At 47.3% G+C, this 25688-nt stretch overlaps 2 protein-coding genes across 2 annotated transcripts in view; both read left to right on the forward strand.

The window, feature by feature from the left end:
- LOC124622749 (aminopeptidase 1-like) overlaps positions 1–4423 on the forward strand; it is a 200700-nt gene extending 196277 nt beyond the window's left edge. The window contains exon 4 of the mRNA XM_047148537.1: positions 4219–4423. Within this exon, the coding sequence (XP_047004493.1) occupies positions 4219–4423 (205 nt within the window). The remainder of the gene's footprint in view (positions 1–4218) is intronic.
- A 16057-nt stretch (positions 4424–20480) lies between these two features.
- Positions 20481–25688, forward strand: part of LOC124622750 (aminopeptidase N-like) — a 270737-nt gene continuing 265529 nt past the window's right edge. The window contains exon 1 of the mRNA XM_047148538.1: positions 20481–20768. Within this exon, the coding sequence (XP_047004494.1) occupies positions 20491–20768 (278 nt within the window). The 5' untranslated portion in view covers positions 20481–20490. The remainder of the gene's footprint in view (positions 20769–25688) is intronic.

Consider the following 25688-nt stretch of genomic DNA (forward strand, 5'->3'; position numbering starts at 1 on the left):
TCTTTCAAGTGTCTACACTACTGGCCTTTAAAATTGCTACACCAAGAAGAAGATAAACGGGTGTTCATTGGACAAATATACTAGAACTGACATGTGATTACATTTACACGCAAAAACGGCTCTGAGCGCCATGGGACTTAACATCTATGGTCATCAGTCCCCTAGAACTTAGAACTACTTAAACCTAACTAACCTAAGGACAGCACACAACACCCAGCCATCACGAGGCAGAGAAAATCCCTGACCCCGCCGGGAATCGAACCCGGGAACCAGGGCGTGGGAAGCGAGAACGCTATTTGGGTTCATAGGTCGTGATAAATCAGTACCCAGAATAAGCACATCTGGCCGTAATAACGGCCTTAATGCGCCTGGGCATTGAGTCAGAGCTTGAATGACGCGTACAGGTACAGCTGCCCATGCAGCTTCAACACGATACCACAGTTCATCAAGAGAAGTGATTGGCATGTTGTGACGAGACAACTGTTCGGCCACCATTGACCAGACGTTTTCCATTGGTGAGAGATGTGGAGAATGTGCTGGCCAGGGCAGCAGTGGAACATACAGGACCTGCAACATGCGGTCGTGCATTATCCTATTGTAATGTAGGGTTTCCCAGGGATCGAATGAATGGTAACGTCCACTGTTCAAAGTGCCGTCAATGCGAACAAGAGATGACTGAGACGTGTAACCAATGGCACCCCATACCATCACGCCAGGTGATACGCTAGTATGGCGATGACGAATACACGCTTACAATGTGCGTTCACCGCGATGTCGCCAAAGACGGAAGCGACCATCATGATGCTGTAAACAGAACCTGGATTCATCCGAAAAAATGACGTTTTGCCATTCGTGCACCCAGGTTCGTCGTTGAGTACACCATCGCAGGCGCTCCTGTCCGTTCAAATGGTTCAAATGGCTCTGAGCACTATGGGACTTAACATCGGTGGTCATCAGTCCCCTAGAACTTAGAACTACTTAAACCTAACTAACCTAAGGACATCACACACATCCATGCCCGAGGCAGGATTCGAACCTGCGACCATAGCAGCTCCTGTCCGTGATGCAGCGTCAAGGGTAACCGCAGCCATGGTCTCCGTGCTGATAGTCCATGCTGCTGCAAACGTCGTCGAACTGTTCGTGCAGATGGTTGTTGTCTTACAAACGTCCCCATCTGTTGACTCAGGGATCGAGACGTGGCTGCACGATCCGTTACAGTCATGCGGATAAGATGCCTGTCATCGCGGCTGCTAGTGATACGAGGCCGTTGGGATCCAGTACGGCGTTCCGTATTACCCTCCTGAACCCACCGTTTCCATATTCTGCTAACAGTCATTGGATCTCAACCAACGCGAGCAGCAATGTCGCGATACGATAAACCGCAATTGCGATAGGCTACAATCGGACCTTTATCAAAGTCGGAAACGTGATGGTGCGCATTTCTCCTCCTTACACGAGGCATCACAACATCGTTTCACCAGGCAACGCCGGTAAACTGCTGCTTGTGTATGAGAAATCGGTTGGAAACCTTTTTCATGTCAGCACGTTGTAGGTGTCGCCACCGGCGCCAACCTTGTGTGAATGGTCTGAAAAGCTAATCATTTGCATATCACAGCATCTTCTTCCTGTCGGTTAAATTTCGCGTCTGTAGCACGTCATCTTCGTGGTGTAGCAATTTTAATGGCCAGTAGTATAATTGATTGGACTACACACTTTCAAATTCTGGAGGTAGCAGTGGTAAAACAGAAGGAGCGAAAGGTTATCTACAGTTGCAAGATCTCAGGAAAGTAGAAATGACGTAACCACTTTTTAAATAACTCATCTGTATTTTGTTGCCTCTGTACAGGATGTTTCCGTAAGAGCGTGCAAAAACCTAACAGGACATAAAGAATGCTCGACTGAACAGTTTGAGACAGGCAACCTGGGTCCAGGAAAAGGAGATGTGGAAGTGAACTTGTCTACCGCTTTGTTTACCCTCAGCAGAGAGTCTAGGAGTAATAATAGAAGAAAATCTAAGTTGAACTGTGCACACAATTGCAACACACAAGAAGGTATCATCATCTCTCCATGCCTTACGGAAATATAAAATGCTCTTCCCGTTTGAACTGAAGAACAACTTTGTGTAAACCCTTAATGCTTCCAATTATTTAGTACAGAAATGTTATCCTGCAATCTTTATGAGGAAGGTTCATGGCGTGTAGAACTGGCTATTCATGGGTATGTTCGTTATATCTGTGGTGCTGGACTCTATGATCATACTTTACCATGACATGCACAGCTATCCTAGCTGCCTGCAGACAAGTGCAGAGGTTTTCGTGTTCTATGTCTCCTGTGCTGTCGTGCTAACGAACACTGTCCCCCATATCTCTCCACGACCTTAATGCTTGTCCGAACAACATGGCAGCATCACCTGTTCCCATCAGAGCAAAAATGAAATACTTTCTGTCCTACTCCATCGTTCATCTGTTTGCTCAAAGTCCTTTTCAGCAGCAAGGATTCAACTCTGGAACAACCTCCCACATTATATTACGGAACTGAATAACGACTCCAGTTTCAGAAGACAGTTAATGACATGTCATTTCAGTGATAAACAGACATTCTCTAATGAAAATGGTAGAGACAAGTATTATTCGTAACTGCCATCACTTATTTGCCACATAACGTCCCTCAGTCTGTGATCTGCTACGCAGATGAAACAACGATAATTGCAACTAACCAGGACACATCAGTATTACAAGTGTCACTGGAACAACTAAATGCTGCAGTAAAACTGTTCTCCTCTGACAAACTGCAGTATAATCCTGGCAGAACCCAGCATCTTTTGTTAGGACTACCTAATGATATAGAAACTAGAACAGTTAAACTTTTAGGATTCCATACTGATTTCAAATTGAGCTGGAGCGAACACATCAGTCACATCTACAAAGGAATATCAAGGGTAACGTACCTAATGTGAAACTGAGAGTTTTAGTTACTCGTAACTATTTAAGATTAACATATTGCGGACTGTACCAGTCTCACATTTCGTATGGACTGCTAGTAATGGGTCAGGGTCATTGTGCACATATAAGTGATATATTGAAGAATTGAAGATACAAAAAGTCATAAGAGAAATTGATAGCACTGGTCCAGCAGATCACTTCCGACCTCTGTTTTGAAAGCTCAATACAATAGTATTGTTGGCTATCCCGTTTTCAGTCTCAATGCATGCAGAGGCACACCAGACTGTTTTAATGAGTTTGAAAACTCGGTTGGAACGGTGACACTTTGTTCTTAATCAATTTTGTATAGTATCTATCGATTTATATGTTGTTTCTGCTCCTGGAATCATCTTCTGTATTCGATGATTTTTTTGTGACAATACATCATTCCGATGTGTTAAAATTATTCACTCACACAACCAGTCTTTATTTCAGCAGTTCATTACCATCAATGGATACACTTTATTAATTAGTTGTTCTGAGGCTTCTACCACATTGCATAAATCTTGTTTAGAATAAGGTTACCAGAGTAGAGATCAAGAGGGTAAGTACCATTTCCAACAAATTATCGATAAATATGTGAGCTTTTAGATCTCCTGACGTTGTTGCTCGCACATTGTCTTTCAAAGATAACTTTTCAACCTTATCCCAAAGTATTTATCTTTTGAAACTTGCCTTTGTTACATTTGGCGGTGCTGATTTTGAGCTTATCAGAAATGTTTACCGAAAGTCCCCTGATAGCAATAAAACTCCTCCCATTAATTGTTCTTTTTCCAAAGATTTTGTAATGTTGTATTGAATGCTTCAGTAGTTTCTTTATGGGCCATTGTACATTCTTCCCATATAATCATTCTGCATCGCGTAGGCAGAGATTATGCCACGCAGTTTGTATTGGCTGTGCCGAATCTTAATTACTTCAGGGTTACAATTTTTACCACCCTTGTCCACCCAATTCCACCCACCGCGAGCAAAACACCATAGTGTGCAGTGCGAGACTTACGGCCCCTCCCATCCATAAACGCCATTGGTATGCAGTGAATAGTTTTGGCTGCAAGGTGAAATATACTGACTCACGAGCCATTTTTACAAATACAGTATATGTTGATATTTATTATTGTTATCATTTATCATCTCGAAAGTAGCGGGCAAGGAAACACGGACTGGTTTCCAATTTCAGCCGAATGTGAGACGCAGTTCCGAATTTTGGTGGCCAGGTTCTAGCTGAGTGGCTTTGCAGGTACCTGGCGGCGACGCAGTTCGCTCCCATGAGCGCCCGCAAGGCTTTCCCCTGCTTCGACGAGCCGGCGCTCAAGGCCAACTTCAGCGTGGCCGTGTACCCGCCCGCCGGCTACGGCGCGCTCTCCAATGGCGCCCTCGACTCGGCGCCAGCTGCCGCCAACCGGCCCAGTCGCAGGTACGCCCTCGAAAAATGTGCTGTGTAAGTAAACAACGGGTCGAGTGCCAGAATAGGAAGATTGGAGTAATTGGTGGAATTCTGCAATAAATACAACGACATAACATATATCCTGACACAAGTGTAAGAATAACAGGAAACAACATGTGTACAGATCTCTAAAGATAGCTGTCCTCTCAGAGATTCGACATTGATGTTCAAATAATGAGTCGTACCCTAACTCTCTGTTACTATCTGCTGACAACTGAAGTAGCTCTGTGGTTTGTTTCCAACAATAGCGCATTTCTGAAATTCTTATTACGTTTAGTGAAAAAAATACGAGCTTACGGAATATCGGACCAGGTTTGTGATTGGATTCAGGATTTCCTAGAAGAAAGAACACAACATGTCATTCTTAACGGTTCAAAATCTGCAGATGTAGAGGTAATTTCGGGAGTACCGCAGGGAAGCGTGATAGGACCTTTATTGTTTACAATATACATAAATGACTTAGTTGACAACATCGGTAGCTCCGTGAGGCTATTTGCAGATGACACGGTTGTCTACAAGAAAGTAGCAACATCAGAAGACTCGTACGTACTCCAGGAGGACCTGCAGAGGATTAATGCATGGTGCGACAGCTGGCAGCTTTCCCTAAACGTAGATAAATGTAATATAATGCGCATACATAGGGGCAGAAATCCATTCCAGTACGATTATGCCATAGGTGGTAAATCATTGGAAGCGGTAACGACCGTAAAATACTTAGGAGTTACTATTCGGAGCGATCTGAAGTGGAATGATCACATAAAACAAATAGTGGGAAAAGCAGGCGCCAGGTTGAGATTCATAGGATGAATTCTAAGAAAATGTGACTCATCGACGAAAGAAGTAGCTTACAAAACGCTTGTTCGTCCGATTCTTGAGTATTGCTCATCAGTATGGGACCCTTACCAGGTTGGATTAATAGAAGAGATAGACATGATCCAGCGAAAAGCAGCGCGATTCGTCATGGGGACATTTAGTCAGCGCGAGAGCGTTACGGAGATGCTGAACAAGCTCCAGTGGCGGACACTTCAAGAAAGGCGTTACGCAATACGGAGAGGTTTATTATCGAAATTACGAGAGAGCACATTCCGGGAAGAGATGGGCAACATATTACTACCGCCCACATATATCTCGCGTAATGATCACAACGAAAAGATCCGAGAAATTAGAGCAAATACGGAGACTTACAAGCAGTCGTTCTTCCCACGCACAATTCGTGAATGGAACAGGGAAGGGGGGATCAGATAGTGGTACAATAAGTACCCTCCGCCACACACCGTAAGGTGGCTCGCGGAGTATAGATATAGATATAGATATAGATAGATAGAATAGTACACAGCACTGCAAAATGGAAATAAAAACTACACCAAAACGAAGGGAGAGAGGTGAAGGTAGAAGGAATAAACGAGGTGGTGAAGGAATGGAATACACTCAAAAAGACAATAGTTCTAGCTAAAGAGGCTCCCAGGCACCTTGTTAAAGTTGAAAATCTGATTGTGTGTAATTTTTATTTTGGCTGCAACCATACTCATGTTCATTTTTATTTTATTGGTAACCGATCCACAGTTCGGCCATAGGTCATTTTCAAGTACAGTAACTCATTTATATGTCAAAAGATATCAGGCTGGTATGTTATGGAGCGAAATCTGGACCGTATAACAATAAAATAAAAATTGTTGCAGTCAAATGGCTTCACCATCATTAGAGAAAATATATGTGTGGGTGTGTGTTTGTGTAAGCTGACACACACTGGTACCGCATCTGAAAAAATACTCCATCGAGGAACACATCGATCAGCAGAATTCTGCCCCTACAGGAATGTTGGAGTGAATGACGCGGCATTGTTAGGTTCTGAAGGAGCCGAGTGTTGCCGCGGGCCGCAGGGTGGGACGGGAAGGTTTGTCACCCTGCTCCCCCCGCCACTGGCTCGCTGCCCGTCCATGTCGAATACTGGCAACTGTGCTACCAGCCGTCAGAGCTCTTCTCTCGACTATCGGAGAATAGGAAGCAGGAGACTCCAAAAAAAAAGTCCGATTTCCAGCCTCGGCACAAATTTTCACTCGCTGCTTCAGCCTACACACAAAAAGGGTCGCATTAAAATACTTCAAGATTATGTACATTGATTCCGAGCCTATTAATAAACGTTAAAGTGGCAGTCGAGGTCGGTAACAGTGGACCTAGGGATGTTCAGGAGTGTAGAAGTCTTTCGTACAGACATATGACGCAAGTGGCACCTAATAACCAGACCGCAGAATTCTGCGGAGCACCCCATTCGGCTCTCTTGGCAGTACGTGGCAGTACAATGCACCTAATACGGAAAACGTATGTTTTTGTGAATGTCCGGATACTTTTGATGACATAGTGTAGCCTTTGGTATCTTCGCTACTACTGCCCTTATCGTCTGATAAAGAAATTACAATTTTATGAACAGATTCGTCTCTTAAACCTTCTTCTATGTTTGACCTTTTAATTTCTTTCCACACATGATTCACGACGTTCTTCCAGTTTTCTGGCGTTATTTGTGTGACAGCCTTATTTACCAGCCACTCTGTGTCTCGCAACGTAAAGGTTTTGTTTCGCTTCGTAACATCTGGTTTTATTTGAGTCCAGATGTGTTCTGTTGCCTTGTAATAGCAGTGGTGCGGTGGAAGGCGTATAACTTTGGGGCCATGGTTCTCTGCTAATGTATCAATCACATAATGCGTCTTCTGTGGCTTGTTTTGTTTCACTAATTCCAGAAGCTTTCCTTTCCGCATATTCTATTCAAAGGCCGTAAAATTTGAAATTTTCCCGTCGAATCAACTGTTCAAAAAGATTTCGAGCTTGCAGCCGGTCGTCGTAAAGTTCATTGCACGATATTTCGGCTGGACAACTGCCAGCCATCTTCAGGTGAGCCGAACGAGGACTGACGAAGACATTTTTTTTTTTTTTTCCTTTATTGTGATTTTAACACCTTATACAAAGGCGGGCTGGCAGCAGCACAATACGCCGCTCTTCAGCCTTGAGTGTTACAACAAGTAGTACATAAAGGTGGCACAGAGTAGACAGTAATAACGGTGGGCAAAAAAATGTAGACACTAAAAATCGAAAAAACATGTAGCCGTTCACGCTGGACGAGAAACATCACTAACACTGGGCGACACGATGCACAGAACATGGATGATGGCGACGGCACGTGAACGGTGGGGGCGTGACGGCGAACAACACTACACACAAACGAAGGCACACACACGAAACACTGACGGCGATGATCTCCGGCGCGCGAATGTTCACTGAGCGTGTACGAGTCCGGGGACCTGCCAAGAGAGGAGGTGGAGGAGGAGGAATGGGAAGGGGAATGGGAGAGGGGGGGCAGAGATGCCATGGGCAAAGGAGAGAGGGGGAGGGAGGAAGGGGGAGGGGAAGCCCGGTGGAGAGGGGAGGGGGGAGGGGGGGAAAGGAAAGAGGAGGGAAGGGAAGGGAGGGAGGGAGGGTGCCTAAAGGAGAGGACATAGGAGGTGGGGGGGGAGGATCAAATTTGATAAGAGGGGTAGATGGAGGGGACAAGGACATCATCAGGGAGGGGGAGCTGGCGGAAGCCACCTTGGGAGAGGGTAAGGAGGGTGGAGAGATGGAGACCGGGTGGGACGTGGGAATACAGGCGCGGCAGCGGGCGGGGGTGGGAGAGGATCGGGGACACGAGCGGGTGAGGAGGATCAAGTTTACGGGAGGTGTACAGGATCCGTATCCTTTCAAGGAAAAGGAGGAGGTGGGGGAAGGGGATGAGATCATACAGGATCCGTGTGGGGGAGGGGAGACGGATGCGATAGGCAAGGCGGAGAGCATGGCGTTCAAGGATTTGGAGGGATTTATAGAAGGTAGGGGAGGGCGGAGATCCAGGCTGGATGGGCGTAACAAAGGATAGGGCGGATGAGGGATTTATAGGTGTGGAGGATTGTGGAGGGGTCCAGACCCCACGTGCGGCCGGAAAGGAGCTTGAGGAGACGGAGTCGGGAACGTGCCTTGGCTTGGATTGTCTGGAGATGGGGAGTCCAGGAGAGGCGACGGTCGAGGGTGATGCCAAGGTACTTGAGGGTGGGAGTGAGGGCGATAGGACGGCCATAGACGGCGAGATAGAAATCAAGGAGGCGGAAGGAAGGGGTGGTTTTGCCTACAATGATCGCCTGGGTTTTGGAGGGATTGACCTTCAGCAACCACTGGTTGCACCAAGCGGTGAACCGGTCAAGATGGGATTGGAGAAGGCGTTGGGAGCGTTGCAGGGTGGGGGCAAGGGCGAGGAAGGCGGTGTCATCGGCAAACTGGAGGAGGTGGACGGGGGGCGACGGCGGCGGCATGTCCGCCGTGTACAAAAGGTACAGAAGGGGGGAGAGGACGGAGCCTTGGGGCACACCGGCGGATGGGAAAAGGGTGTAGGAATCGGTGTTATGGATGGTGACATAGGAAGGACGGCAGGAGAGAAAGGAACCGATCAGACGGACGTAGTTAATGGGAAGGGCAAAGGTTTGGAGCTTGAAGAGGAGACCGGAATGCCAGACGCGGTCATAAGCGCGTTCGAGGTCAAGTGAGAGGAAGATGGCGGAGCGACGGGAATTAAGCTGTTCGGAAAGGAGATGAGTGAGGTGAAGGAGAAGATCGTCGGAAGAGAAGGATGGCCGAAAGCCACACTGGGTGACGGGAAGGAGGCGGTGCTGGCGGAGATGCTGGTGGATGCGGCAGGTGAGGATAGATTCTAGGACCTTGCTGAAGACCGAGGTAAGGCTGATGGGACGGTAGGAGGAGACGGCGGACGGCGGTTTGCCAGGTTTAAGGAACATGAGGATACGGGAGGTTTTCCACAGGTCGGGGTAGTAACCGGTGGACAGGACTACATTGTAGAGCCTGGCCAGGGTGGAGAGGAAAGAGACAGGAGCTTCACAAAGGTGACGGTAGGTGGCACGATCGTGACCAGGAGCGGTGTTGCGTTTGGTGCAGAGTGTATCAATGAGATCCTGTGTAGTGATAGGGGCATTGAGTTCCGTGTGTGTAATGTGTGTCCAAGTACTGGAAACCAGGAGCGAGGGGAGGGACAGAGGTGTCAGTTCGATCGCGGATATCCAGGAAGAGGGAGTAATCGAACTGGGGATCGTCGGGGATGGAGAAAACATTGGAGAGGTAGGAGGCAAAGTGATTGGCCTTACTAAGGGTGTCAGGGAAGGGGTGATCATCGTGGAGAAGAGGGTAGTAGGGGGAGGGTTTAGTTCCGGTAAGGCGACGGAAGGCCGACCAGAACTTGGACGAGTTGATTGGTAGGGTTGCATTTAAACGGGTGCATGTCTGTCGCCAGTCCCGGCGTTTCTTAGCCGCGAGCAAATTACGAACGTGTCGCTGGAGTTGCCGGTGGCATCGTAGTGTGTCCGGGTCACGCATGTGGAGGAAGGCACGGTAGAGACGACAGGATTCACGGAGGAGGAGAACGGCCTGTGGGGGTAAGGTAGGACGGTGGGGGTGGATGGCGACAGTAGGAACGTGGGCCTCCACGGCCTCAGACAAGGTCTGCTGGAGAAAGGAGGCGGCATGGGTGACATCGTCAGGGTGGTGGTGGGTGAGAGGGTGGCTATCGACCTGGGTGGAAAGGGTATCCCGGTAGGCATTCCAGTCGGCTCGGGAATAGTCGTGGACATACTTAGGGGGAGGATCAGTACGAGGGTCGGGGCGAGGGCGACGACCGTCTGAAATGGTGAGGAGGACAGGGAGATGGTCGCTACTAATAGGCTCCAGGACATCCACCGTTATGCGGCCGAGGAGGTTGGGGGAGGATAGGACAACATCAGGAGTGGAGTTGGATTCGGGACGGGTGTGCTGGGGGATGGGAATGAGGTCGCCTTGAAGGGAGGAGAGGAACCGATGCCACTGCCGTAACTGGGCGGCGGAACGACTATGGATGTTGAGGTTGGCGGCGATCACGTAGGAGGAGAAGGTACGGTCAATGTGGGAGAGGAAGTCGAAGGGAAGAGGAGCGTTGGGGCGAACATAGATGGTGGCGCAGGTAATGGTAAGGTCGGGGAAGAAGACACTAAGGATCAGGTGTTCAGTGGGGTCGGGAAGGAGAGGTTGGAGCCGAACGGGGATCTGGCGGTGGTGCCCAATGGCAACTCCGCCACGCGCAATCGGGAGGGGATTATCGGAGCGGTGGAGGAGGTAGGGCGAAGTGTGGACTGTGTGGTGGGGTTGCAGGAAGGTTTCATTGAGGAGGAAGGCATCCACGCGGTGGGTGGCAAGGGTGTGCAGGAAGAGGTTTTTGTTGGCGGGAAGGGAGCGTATGTTGTTGAAAAGGATACGTTGCTGTCGCGCCATGACTGGGATTTAAACGAGGGTGTCAAGACGGGAGAAGGTGAAATGGGCCTGGTTGTTGGAGTAGGTGGCGTACATCTTGAGTTGGAAGATGGAACGGGCAGCAAGGGAGATCTGCTGGAGGGTGTGAGGGCGCTGAAAGGGATGAACATTCTGGAGGACGATGGTAAGGAACCTGATGACGTCCTCAGCGGTGGGGGGGGGGGACGAAGGGAATTGCCAGGAGGGGTGGGGGCGCCCAGGGGACGGACAGGGACAGTGAGTTCAGGAGTGGTTGGAGGGGGTCGGGCTTTACACTTTTGGGAGTAGGTGGGATGGGGGAGATTGCAGGAAGGAGGGGATTGGAGGTTAGGGCACTGCCGGAGGAAGTGCGCTTGCCGACAATGCGGGCAGGTGGGGGCCTCGCGGCACTCAGCTGTGGGGTGCGCGTTATAGCGCAGACGCCTCTGGCAGCGCAGGGATTGAGGAGGGGAACGGGAGGGGTCGACCTTGTACCGCTGGTTAAAAAGGAGGGCACCCTCCTTCAGGAGACGGTCAATGGAGGGGGCGTGCTCAGAAAAAACCCGCATAAGGCGGGTGGGGCCGGCAGCGTTATGTATGCGGCGAACCGCACGCACCTCCAAATGGGGATGCGCCTTGAGCTCCGCCAACACCTCCTCCTCCGTGATCACTGGACTAAGCCGAGTGATCACGGCGGTGAGAGTGGGCGGGCGACGCGGAGGTTGGGGTTGGTGGGAGGGAGGTGGTGAAGGAGCAGGAGTGAGGGAGGCATGAGGGCCAAAGCGGGTGACAGGGATGAGGGAAAGGAGGTATGTGTGGAGGGTGGGGCTGGGGGAGGAGATGAGGACCGAATCACGGCGAGGAGTGAGGAGGGAGATGGGGGCACCAGGACAATGCTGGCGAAGGAAGAGGGTGAGGTTCCGGGCTTCAAGGAGAGAGGGATCAGGATGGGAGAGGAGGTAGCGGTAGGAGGAGGGGGTAGAGGAGGAGGATGAGGGGGCAGGGACAGGCGGGGAGACATCCATGGCATCACGGGTGGGGGAAGGAGGACGAGGCGAAGCCTTTTTGGAAGCAGAGGGAGCAGGGGTGCCACTGGGGCGCTTGATGGCGGTGGAGGAGGTGTGGGGGATGGGAACAACGGGAATGTGGCGGGGAAGGGCAGGTCCCGGGGCCGGAGTCTGCGCCGGAGATGGTGACGGTGACGGCGAAGGCGAAGGCGAAGGCGACGGCGACGATGACGGTGACGGTGGCAGTGGTGATGGTGAGAGCTGGGCGTGGACAGTGGCCTGACGGGCCACCACCCGAGCCAGAGCTGCAGTGACAGGCAGGGGAAGTGGGGGGAAAGGATCAGAACGAGAGGAGCGAGAGGAAGAAGTGGGAGAGGGGACGACAAAGATAGAGGGTGAAGGGAGAGTGAGGAGAGGTGGGATGGAAGAAGGGGGGTGGGACTGGGCACACCAAGTTATAGTGGTGGAGGCGGCGGAAGGGGAAGTATAAACTATGGCGGTGGTGGTAGTAGTGACGGTGGTGGTGAGGGCGGACATGACGGTAGAGAGAAGCAATAACGAAGAGAACGAAGAGGAAAGGACAGAAACTGGGGACAGACAAAGACGAAGACGGATGAAGACGAAGACGGCCGTAGACCAGGGTCAGGACGGCGGCGATGGCGGCGACCGGGCGGCACCGGATGGCGGCGGCGGCGGGCACCGGATGGCGGCGGCGGCGGCGGGCACCGGATGGCGGCGGCGGCGGCGGCGGCGGCGAGCACCGGCAGGCGGCGACCAGGCGGGGGCGGCGAGCCCCGGCAGGCGGCGACGGCGGCGGCAGCGAGGACCGGAAGGCGGCGACCAAGCGGCGGCGGCGGCGGCGAGCACCGGCAGGCAGTATGGACGGCAAGCAGACGACACGGCAGGGAAACGGCGGGGATCTTCCACGTCGAAGGTGCACCCTGAGAGTAGCGCAGGCAGTGAAACTCTTCGATGAAGAACAGAGGGAATCCAACCCTCGAATGTGTTGCGAAGACGTTCTCCACTCCAGCTTATATAGTGCGCTGATAGTACTGCCGCGCATGCGTTGCAGTCGCGGAGACAGATGGGCCACACCGACCAGCGGCAGCGCCCTCGCTGGTGGAACTGCAGTACTCCGCTGCCGTCGGTATTCTCGCTGGCCGCAGCTATCGAAGTCTTCTGGCGTCTTCGTCTCGAGCAAATTTCGGAGATGACGGGATTCCATGCGTTATTCTATTGGTAACCACTGTCACGGTTCATTAGATCTCCCGCAATGCGTATTTCAACTGATTTTTTGATAATGGAGTCCCAAAAAGTTGTTGCAGTGGCCAAAATCGAAGTTTTCTAGTCCTCCATTGAGTGTCCGTTAGAAATACAATGTTCCGCAACTGCAGACTTATTGGGTTGCAGTAAGCGAGTGCAACGTTAATGTTCTGTACAACCCTCTTCCACTGTACGCGTCGTCTGTCCTATATAGGCCATACCACAGTGACAGGGTATTTTGTAAATTCCCGTCTTTCGCATCAACAAATCATACTTCACCGATCCCAGCTAATCCGAAATCTTAGAAGGCGGACGAAAAACCACTTCCACATTAAAATGATTAAGAATCCTTGCTATCTTGAAGGATATATTTCCGACAAAGGGAAGAAAAGCTGGGGACTTGGCTGGCGCGTCCTCCTCTTTATCCACTTCCCACTTCCTGGCTCTAGTTGAGAAGGCCCTGTTAATTTGCCGGGTCGACTACCCATTGTCTCTGAACACCGTCGTCAAATGTGCCAGTTCCTTAGGCAAATTCTCTGCATCCGACACTGTGTGTGCCTTGTGTACAAGGGTTTTAAGTTCACTCATGGTCTGGGATGGGTGATGGCAACTTGAAGAATGTAAAAAATCAGTGTGAGTGGACTTGCGATAGACAGAATGCCCCACAGTACCGTCACTCTACCGTTTAACCAAAACATCTAGGAATGGAAGGCAGCCATCTTTTTCTAGTTCCACAGTAAATCGAGTATTCTCATGGATGGAGCTAAGATGATGAAAAAACTCCATTAACTTTTCTTCTCCGTGGGGCCACACTATGAAAGTGTCATCGACGTATCTCCAAAAAACAGTTGGTTTACAGATCGCTGATTCAAGTGCTCTCTCCTCAAAATCCTCCATAAAGAGGTTAGCCACCAGAGGAGACAGAGGGCTGCCCATGGCGACACCGTCAGACTGTTCAAAATATTCCTGGTTAAAGCCTATTTTATTATCTGTCAACCAGCTATTTCGTCTCTCCTTACAGCAACCGTTGGTGCCTTATTTAATTGTACAGAATGGTATGGCGCATTGTCCATTACAAAAACACTACCATAACTGACGTTTGGTAGCAAACAAGTAACGAACCAGTCTTTGAATGTATCTGCATTCATCTCCTTGTGGTAGACGACAGTTTTTTTTACTGAAACATCGTGACAGCACCGGGCACAAAACCATTCACAGAGGTAGCATGAACTATAATTAGTCGCCCTTCGAAACCAGTTGGCACACTCATAGTTCCAAGGCACGTGTCGTCTGTCCACGAGACGGAACGTGCATGACGCACATTGATCTATGTTTTTCCAACGGAAGCTAATTTTTTTCAAAACAATGGAGAGGCTCGTCATTCTGCCTGTGATGCCATCAACTTTCTGAGGACAAAGGTATTAATGGGACACGGAGACGCTCTAGCATGGAGATGTCGTTTCCTGCGCGAGTTGCTAGCAATGAATCAGGAAAATGTAATATGGATTGACGAAACTTTCTAACCGCCATTTTCTTTTCCCTGTTGAAATAATGGAGTAGTTCATATTTCTCTGCCGGCCGGAGTGGCCGTGCGGTTCTGGGCGCTACAGTCTGGAGCCGAGCGACCGCTACGGTCGCAGGTTCGAATCCTGTCTCGGGCATGGATGTGTATGGTGTCCTTAGGTTAGTTAGGTTTAATTAGTTCTAAGTATTAGGCGACTGATGACCTCAGACGTTAAGTCGCATAGTGCTGAGAACCATTTGAACCATATTTCTCTGCTATGTCGAATGCAACTTTACGAGCATCTTTCTCTTCAGATAAAAGGAGATGATCTGCGAAAACTTTTTCCATCTCAGTTGTAAACGCCGATTGTCTTCCGAATAACTTAACTTCATTTGAGAACGTGTTTTTACCACCGGGACGCCTCTTTTTGGTAGCCTTGAGTACTCCATTACACCGGGTGTCCCGGGTGAAAATGCACTTTTTCCATGTTAAGTGACAGTATACTCTTCCTTGGCACTGTGAAACTCATCAATCCTTTGAATGTTTATGGTTTTATATACTGACGTAGAATTCCCCGACACTTTAGAAAACGAGGTTTTGAAAGACGTTTGATGTGCAGCAAGATGTACGCTGCATATTTTCCAATTACGAAGGTATAAATTTGAATTCCGCCAAACAACGCGTGTCACTTTCCGAAGCATTGAAATCGAGATTATGATGGGCTTTTGTAAACCAGTCATAGCTCATGTCACGTGATCTCGCCAGCTGATAACAGCATAGGACACGTGATATAGTCAGCCAATAGCAAGATCACTCTTAAGTAGCACTAACACACAAATAAGAAAAGTTAATGGTTTAAATTAATACACGTAGCATTCATATATAATATTGATCTCGAAGATTAATAAGCTGGAAGAAAAGTTAAGCTTCCACATATAATGTTGTTCTTTTTTGCACGTGCTACACTTTAAGATACATCACACAAATGTGCCAGTAAAATTTTTAATAACGACATAAATGTCTGATCTTCTGGGCTCGAAATTCTTTTAAGTCGTCGTCCTCAAAGAGTTGATTTTTAAATCAGAGTCAAACGCTTTGTGATTTAAGAAATTCATCGTACATTCTCGCATATAGTTCCTGTGCAAAAGGAAATTTGTTTTGAATGTAACACTTTTCAAACCAGCATTCGCAATATTTTCCCGCGACCTGTTAGAAATAGGTTCGTTTCAGCAGTTGCAAGAGAGCGCAAAATAAGAGGCGTCACCGCGCTTGCGCAGCAACGATGACGCAGGAAGCCCACATACTTCGTTCTTCCTGCAAGTGTTGTACTACAAATCGTAAGCTTTTCTCTATACAATACGAGTAAGTAAATAAATTGGCTCTGAGCACTATGGGACTTAACAGCTATGGTCATCAGTCCCCTAGAACTTAGAACTACTTAAACCTAACTAACCTAAGGACATCACACAACACCCAGTCATCACGAGGCAGAGAAAATCCCTGACCCCGCCGGGAATCGAACCCGGGAACCCGGGCGTGGGAAGCAAGAACGCTACCGCACGACCACGAGCTGCAGACAAGTAAATAAATTATCTGCGGTATACTTCGTAAGTGCCATTCATTAGTTAATGATTACACATTGCATAACTAGAATTTAATTTTTTCTATTCCTGTGCCGTTACCTTTACTTATATGGCGTCCAGTAGTCCAAAGCTGGACCAATGCTGTTTCCTAATTTGGACCAGTCCAGTTTAGGACACGCTCGTGACAAATAATATTGAAGTGTACTTTTACAGTAAGTTATAGGTACGCGAAAAGTTTTTAGGTCTTCGAGATGGCAAAACTTTTACGATAAATAATAGGTACGGGTAATCGTTTTAGGTTTCGAAGATGGCAAACAGAGGAGTGTACGGGAAATGGACAGAAGATGAGTTGAAGCTCGCCGTGGCAGCACACAGAAACGGTGACCCTGGACTTAATGAGTGTATTTTTAACCCGGAAATCCGGGAAAAATCCGGGAATTTTTTTCCTTGTCCATGTATACGCCCTGTTATACAAATGAAATAATTTCTATTCGTGTCTAACGTGGAATTTAAAGTAGTCTGGGGCGGCAGTGAGAACTCGGATCGATGAGGGAGGCATGCCAGGGTAGTGCGTGCAGCTGTGTGAACCACTGTGCTGAGGTGGCTAATGCACCCGCCTAGTATACAGGAGACCCTGGGTTCGATGCCTTGCCTCAGTACAAATTTTCACCCCCCGCTTTAGTCTGCGTAGAAAAAATCATATCTGTAGGAGTCCAGTAAAGTCTCTAAACTGTGTCATTTCATTTCTATTTTAATGTGTTTAATTTATAATGGAAACGAATTTCGTATCGACAAAAATCATCGTTCTGATTACGAGGTTAGAGCTAACTTTTTGCTTGAAATTATGTACTCACCTTACAGAAAAGACACACTTTTATATGTTGCGATCGTGATTCTGCTCGCAATGAGAAACGAAAGAGGATCACTGTGTGTGAAGTTCCGAAAGATTTAGTTAGGCTCATCTCTGAATCTAAATGCACACCACCATTCACAGTGACTCTTGCGCACGAAAGAATTGCTGAAAAAAATGTGAAATTCGCCAGTGTATTTTTATTTATATTAAAGCCATTGCAAACGTTCCATTTTCTTCAAATTTTGTATTACTTTGTTCTTAAAGCTATTGCTGAAAAATAAAAACATATACAGTATATGACATACAACTGTGTAGTTGTGTTGCGATCCCCAACTTTTATGCTACTTCTCTAAAACTGCTAGAGACATTTTATTGATTATATCGAAATCAGATTTTTAGCGCCAGATCCGGTATTTATTTGCATGCCACAAATTTTTATTCACCTCTGAAAACATTATGGAGGGTTCGATTTCTGTCAGGTGTGGTAGGAAACTTTTTATTAGAGGCGCATGAACTATAGCGCATGACAATTGAGAGGGTCATGTGAACAGAAACAGAGAGACGTAGAGGGAGAGAGAGAGAGAGAGAGAGAGAGAGAGAGAGAGAGAGAGAGAGAACGGAGTGGGAAGGAAGGGGGGAGGAACCGAAATGTGACAGGGATGAGATCGCCGATAAGAGAGGATAAGGACCGTCTGTTTTGCCAAACGTTACCTAGCCAACCTTTCACGGAACGAGAAAATGTACGTGGGCGAATAGCTGGATAGCTGGTGACGTCACAGGGAGGAATTCCACTACATTTCAAAGCGCGAAATGAAGAATCTGGCATGCGAAATTTTTGCCTCGTGCACAGGAGCGTGGCCAATACGATTGCAGCGTTAGTTTTACGTCACAATTAGAGCTAGGAGCCGCCATATTGTCTGAATTTAAATTCCCGCCTGATGTGAATATAAGTATCTCAAAGCATCAGCAGATTGTCGATTTGTCTATGTCGCGTCCTTTTAGCTACGATTTGTTGCTTATAAGGACCGCTAGTGATAACAGTGGCATGCGTTGCTTTTCCTCTGCTTTGAATAGCAAGCACATTGTTTTGAAGGGGTGAAACCGGGGGTCAGAGTCTTCTTAAATTTCTTCTTTTTAAGTATTGGATACTCCTTTCTGCTGTAGTATGCAGATGTGTTACCTGATAGCACTTTTGGCAAAGTTGTCTGTTTCAGTCGCCGATTGTCTTCCGAATAACTTAACTTCATTTGAGAACGTGTTTTTACCACCGGGACGCCTCTTTTTGGTAGCCTTGAGTACTCCATTACACACGGGAACACTCATTAAGTCCAGGGTCACCGTTTCTGTGTGCTGCCACGGCGAGCTTCAACTCATCTTCTGTCCATTTCCCGTACACTCCTCTGTTTGCCATCTTCGAAACCTAAAACGATTACCCGTACCTATTATTTATCGTAAAAGTTTTGCCATCTCGAAGACCTAAAAACTTTTCGCGTACCTATAACTTACTGTAAAAGTACACTTCAATATTATTTGTCACGAGCGTGTCCTAAACTGGACTGGTCCAAATTAGGAAACAGCATTGGTCCAGCTTTGGACTACTGGACGCCATATAAGTAAAGGTAACGGCACAGGAATAGAAAAAATTAAATTCTAGTTATGCAATGTGTAATCATTAACTAATGAATGGCACTTACGAAGTATACCGCAGATAATTTATTTACTTGTCTGCAGCTCGTGGTCGTGCGGTAGCGTTCTTGCTTCCCACGCCCGGGTTCCCGGGTTCGATTCCCGGCGGGGTCAGGGATTTTCTCTGCCTCGTGATGACTGGGTGTTGTGTGATGTCCTTAGGTTAGTTAGGTTTAAGTAGTTCTAAGTTCTAGGGGACTGATGACCATAGCTGTTAAGTCCCATAGTGCTCAGAGCCAATTTATTTACTTACTCGTATTGTATAGAGAAAAGCTTACGATTTGTAGTACAACACTTGCAGGAAGAACGAAGAAAATACACTACTGGCCATTAAAATTGGTACAATAAGCAGAAATGCAGATGGTAAACGGGTATTCATTGGACAAATGTATTATACTAGAACTGAAATGTGATTAGATTTTCACGCAATTTGAGTGCATAGATCCTGAGAAATCAGTACCCAGAACAACCACATATGGCCGTAATAACGGCCTTGATACGCCTGGGCATTGAGTCAATCAGAGCTTGGATGGCGTGTATAGGTACAGCTGCCCATGCAGCTTCAACACGATACCACAGTTCATCAAGAGTAGTGACTGGCGTATTGTGACGGGCCAGTTGCTCGGCCACCACTGACCAGACGCTTTCAATTGGTGAGAGATCTGGAGAATGTGCTGGCCATGGCAGCAGTCGGACATTTTCTTTATCCACAAAGGCCCGTACAGGACCTGCAACATGCGGTCGTGCATTATCCTGCTGAAATGTAGGGTTTCGCAGGGATCGAATGAAGGGTAGAACCACGGGTAGTAACACATCTGAAATGTAACGTCCACTGTTCACAGCGCCGTGTATGCGAACAAGAGGTGACCGAGACGTGTAACCAATGGCACCCCATAACTTCACGCCGGGTAATACGTCGTTACAGCCATGCGGATAAGATGCCTGTCATCTCGACTGATAGTGATACGAGGCCGTTGGGATCCTGCACGGCGTTCCGTATTACCCTCCTGAACCCACCGATTTCATATTCTGCTAACAGTCATTGGATCTCAACCAACGGGAGCAGCAATGTCGCGATACGATAAACCGCAATCGCGATGGGCTACAATCGGACCTTTATCGAAGTCGGAAACGTGATGGTGCGCATTTCTCGTCCTTACACGAGGCATCACAACATCGTTTCACCGGGCAACGCCGGTCAACTGCAGTTTGCGTATGAGAAATCGGTTGAAAACTTTCCTCATGTCAGCACGTTGTAGGTGTCGCCACTGGCGCCAACCTTGTGTGAATGCTCTGGAAAGCTAATCATTTGCATATCACAGCATCTTCTTCCTGTCGGTTAAATTTCGCGTCTGTAGCACGTCATCTCTGTGGTGTAGCAATGTTAATGGCCAGTAGTGTACATTAACGTCACCTGTTCTCACTTCAATGCCTCATGTCGACTGCCCGATGTGCTACTTGACCTCGACAGCATTTCTCACCAGTAATGCCAACTCTCAAGTTTAAAGTTACTGACACACAGTGAAATACGAAGGTCGGCCAACTTAGACGACGGTGCGACTTCGGTAACTCTCCGCTATTAGTAAATATCTTGTTTACGATTGCCAAATATGAGCTGCTAGCTCGATATGGGCACAGGAAAATAAAAATATGGAAAGTGAGCTGCGTCGTCTTCGTTTATAGATGCATGTCGTCTGTCACCTACACGAAGGCCGAAAACGTAACATTTGACTTTATTACGATGCTTACGGTAACGACGTCACAGTAACTCGAGACGGATACCGCAGGACCCTGCCAGCAGCGGAGAGTCGCAGCGCCGTGACGTTCGAGACGACGCAGCCGATGCCGACCTACCTGGTGGGGGTGGTGGTCTACGACACGGAGACCTTCACCGCCGACGAGAGGCCGGCCTCCGAGTCGTGGGGCGCCCTGCGGGTCTGGTCGAGGCAGGACACGGCCGACCAGCGCGGCCTGGCGCAGGACGTGGCCGCCGCCGCGCTCGACTACCTGGGCGGCCTCTTCCCGGACTTCTTCCGGTACATGGTACCCAAGATGGACCAGGTCGCTGTCCCGGACTTCTACTTCGGTGCCATGGAGAACTGGGGGCTCGTCACGTACAGGTAGGTACGGAGGTACGGCGTCTGCTGTACGACGCTATCCTTACATCTACTGGTCGGAGCAGAGAAAGCGCGCGTTTTTTAAACTGCAAGCATTCAGTGGGGAGTGGGGGTGTCGACCTCGGGCCACCTCTGACGGATATGTCGATCAATTTTTTTATTTTTTTTTATCTTCTATAACGGTCGTTCTGTGGTCACTCTTCGACGTCTTTTCCACGGAAATATTAATGTGAATGTCGAGTTAGAGTCCCAGATCGAGACAACCTATTCCACTGGGTCGAGGCGTTTGGGAGTACTGGCTCTGCGATGAAGAAAAAACCATCTACTTTTCCCAAATCAGTCCCAACTTCGGAAAATGTAGATAAGAGTGACAGGAGCAGTTCTCACGAGCCCAAAACGATCTGCTAGGCCAGGGGTCTCCAAAGTTTTTTGTCCGCGGGCCACATTGACTCCTCCACGAAGTCATAAGGGCCAAGATCTACCTAGTGGGATTAAAGCGCCCTAGCACTCCACGATCACCGTAATGTAAGGCTAAAGGAAAGATGAAATCGCAAAAATCTAAGGTTGTGGGAATAGCTAGCACTGAAACGAACTACGATTTTTATTTAATTACATAATTTTGATTGGTGGACGTACTTGACCGTAATTCTGGCTTATTTTCTTCTGGCGAATTTCACCGACAAAAAAGTGTGTCACTGTACATTCTTCACGAAAGCGTCCTGTAAAGTTAACGAAATCTCAAAATCATTGTTAGCAACACTATTACTGCAAGACGTAATAGAGGCAGAGTATGTCAACGCGTTGTTATTTCAACCGGCGCAACAATAAGTTTAGTTATGTAGTCATGTAACGAGCAGCAGAGCCAATGTCGCGGTGTATTGGTCCCGATAGGCCTCGAAACTCAATTGTTGGCAGTATAGGTACCACCTCAAATATTTGGCGGGCCGGATACCGGGGATGTCCGGCCAGCTAACGAGGGCCGGTTTGCCGGCCGTCGCGGGCCGGTTTCGGCCCGCGGACCGTAGTAGTTTGGAGATCCCTGTGCTACGCGACAGGCTGTATAGTCCGTGAGACGAGTGATTGGTAGTGACAGTTCCGGCGGGCAGAGGCGCTGTTGCCGAATGTGGCGCCATGTCTGCTACACGCATTCTCTAGCACCAGAAATAAAAGCCAGACAAAATACAAGTCGTATTGGTACGCGTGAATTTATTTAAAGTTGATGCTTGAAATATATTAACTCGAAAACTGATAAGAGCTATTTAGTACAAGTATCTAAGATGCTGAAACATAATAAAGTTATTTGTTAAACTTCACAACTGAAATGAAAACTATTTTCGCAAGTTGTTGAACATTAGCAGTTTTGGTTTCCATTGTTAAGTATTAGCATTATTAATTTGTTCTACGACAAGCTACAGAATAATTGGTCAGTGTATTAAGAGTTATAATCTGAAGAAAGTACTCACAATATGATGATCTGGTTGTAGATCGATAGCAAACTCTCTCCTTACATTCCTGAATACGTTGTAGTTACTGTAATGGAAAAACACCACTCACATCACTGTCAGAATCTGATTTGATATTGTCTTCCTCAGCACTACTCGAACTATCACTGCTCTCTCCCAGATGTATAATTAAATTTTCGATGCATTCTTCCACAACCCCTTCGGTTTTGGCCGCCTCTCTGATGGCACTTGCAGTGCAGTTTACAATTTTAGCCCACGTCTCGCTTGTCACTTTATTGATAGCTGCTGGAAGGAGAGTTTCCACTTCAGAGATCGTGAATTTTTTATTGTTTGCAGCAATGTAATTTTTTATCTGCGCCCACACTCCTTCAATTGCATTGAAGTGACAGTGGTATGGACGAAGCCGAACGATTTCATGCCCGTGCCTTTTAGCAATCTCGTCAATTACATATGTTGGAAATTGGGGTTTCTTTTGTGCCACAACTTCGAGCAGTTCCGCCTTCCTTAAATCTTCTCTGAAATCTACTTTTCGCCGTTTCAACCACTGAATGATATCGTCTTTTTTTGTTGCCAAGGTTGATGCCTTATCGTGAACAACGGAATGATAAGGCGCATTGTCCATAACAATCACTGATGGACTTGTCAGATTCGTCATAAGCGATGTCTCGAACCATTCTTGAAATACTACACTGTTCATTTCTTCATGGTAATCTCCCGTCTTTTATGACCGAAACATTTTCAAGCAGTTTGGCACAAAACCTTTCGATGTTCCTGCATGTAAGACAATAATACGCCCTCCTTTGCCAACAGGCACTGCCATTGTCCCCTCGGGCGTTGCATCATTCCAGCCTCTACGTAAAGAATGGCTGGCATTGACCCAAGTTTTATCTAACCACACTATACTTTCGAATTCCACACCCACGATCCTGCGCAGAAATCTGCACCGCCATGCAACTACATCTGTCCTTTCCATTAATATTTTGCGTCCGTTAAACAGTGAATAGCTGAAGCCTATGTCTTTCAACACTGTACGCAATGAAAATTTGCTCCCTTTAAAAAGATCGTCTTTCTGAAGCGACACCTGTAATTTAGATAGAGTGGGATGTTCCCTTCTCTTATAATAGCTGTATATATGACGACGAATAGCGTCTTTCTGAAAACCGTCCAAAGCTGTCACCTGCTTATTTCTCGGCCGCTTCTTTCCTGGTGAGTGCAGCTTTGTTGTGCCACTCTCGTCACAATCTATACTATACTGTTCTTTCCCTATCTTTACAACAGTGTTCTTACTTATTTTCAATGCTGCTGCAGTTCTCTTCACAACCTGAACAACAGGAATTAAGGGCCCACCTTTGTCCTTTTCTTTCTCAAAGTAATCCCTCACAGAGCACACGAATTCACGGGCCTGGGTGTGTAGCACACTTTTCTTCCTCCGTTTCACTTCTTGTGTTGGGCTGGTACTACCCGCCGCACTAGACATTGTTTACAACGAAACATAAACAAAGAAACACTAAAAACAACAAAAACGAAATAAACTGCGAATTCAACTTCAGACAAACGACGAACGACCGCACCGCCTGCACGCGAGACACTGGTAAGTTTCATAAGCGCGCGCGACCGGGTTTCAGAGCGGCAACGTGGCCCTTGCTACCCGCTCAAAGTCAGGCCGTCATTGGCTGCCTGCCTGCGGTCGCTAGGCAACGGAAAGACGCTACCGAGCTGTCAATCCCAAAGACTCGTCTCCCAGACTATAGTGTCAGGTGGTGTCTTTCACCTCGTCACATCTCGCGACTGTACCGAGCGAGGTGGTGCAGTGGTTGGCACAATGGACTCGCATTCGGGACGACGACGGTTCGAAACCGCGTCCGGCCCTACAGATTTAGGTTTTCCGTGATTTCCCTACATCGTTCCAGGCAAAAATGCTGGGATGGTTCCTGTGAAACAGCACGGCCGATTTCCTTCCCCGAGCTTGTCCTGCGCCTCTAATGAACTCCACGTCGACCGGACGGTAAACCCAATATTCCTTCCTTTTTATGTCACTATACACCCACACAAAATTATGATCGTCCAGAAGATAAGTGAAAGGAATTTTGTGCAACGCAAAGAATTTTGTGGCATAACTTTTAACTCAGGAGGTGACTATTCTGTAACATATACTACGAGATGGGGCCTCTGAGACTCCTGTGTTTAAGCCGGCCGCGGTGGTCTCGCGGTTCTAGGCGCTCAGTCCGGAGGCGCGCGACTGCTACGGTCGCAGGTTCGAATCCTGTCTCGGGCATGGATGTGTGTGATGTCGTTAGGTTAGTTAGGTTTAAGTAGTTCTAAGTTCTAGGGGACTGATGACCACAGATGTTAAGTCCCATAGTGCTCAGAGCCATTTGAACCATTTGAACTCCTGTGTTTAAGCTGAGTTTTAAGGTGCTAATTATTTCAAATTTTTAATTTAAGTTATATAGCACTTATTTTACAATTATTTAAGTGTTGTTTAAGGGGGGATGTAACGGAAAATTTAAACATTTATTTAAAAAGTCATTACAGCCATATTTATTTATGTACAAATCTAAAATTTGGCATGTGTAAAGCAAAAGATCTGTGTTTTGGCGGAAAAATATAATAAAATATGCGGAATTAATATATTGCCAGAAACTTGAATATTTAATTTTTTTATTGTCATTTTTATAAAAAGCCATAAGGTAAATTCTAATCATGCAATTAATATGAAAATTTTATTGTAGTGCTCTGAGAAAGTTATAAGACCACTGAACTACAGTTATTAATTTATGTTACAAATCGTATCATTAACAAAGTTTTTAATTTTGCACATCCAAAAGTAACTTTCATCTAAAAATCAGAACGTAATTGCAGGATCTCGTATTTTTTAGTTCCAGGGAGTCAGCAACACGTTGCGAACAGTTCCTGAAAATTTCATAGCATTAGCGGATATACTTTTTGAGAAAAGGCTTCCAATAACGTAAAAAATGTAAAACAGAGAAAATGAGGTTCAAAGATTTTCCTCTCATACTTCTACATGTAATAAGCTTACATCAGTTTTAAAATCCTCCATACTGACACTCATCCTCCAGGTTTCTCTTCTCTCCCTTCGAATCTGCCTGGCCTATGTTTGCAGGTAAGACACGGATCTGTTGGCTTTCTTGACCCTGCTCTCGTCTATGGTGTAAGATGTTTTTGTTGTAAACACAGCAGTATCTATACCAACTCTCTTCACCACTTCAATTCTGCCATTATTTCCATTATTGTAACATAAAACAGCATCACAGACATGTTTTGAGTTCTTCAGGTCCACAGAATGTCCTTTTTGCGCATCTAATCCAAATTAAATTATTGAGGCTTTCATTTGCATTTTGTATCTTTCCATGAAGACACTTCCTCAATAATTCAGGGTTTGGAAGAAACCTGAATGTGGGCGTAATAGCATTCATAGCAGGTTCTGGTAATGAGTGTT

The sequence above is a fragment of the Schistocerca americana genome, chromosome 7, assembly GCF_021461395.2.
Source record: "Schistocerca americana isolate TAMUIC-IGC-003095 chromosome 7, iqSchAmer2.1, whole genome shotgun sequence".
Lineage (NCBI taxonomy): Eukaryota > Metazoa > Arthropoda > Insecta > Orthoptera > Acrididae > Schistocerca > Schistocerca americana.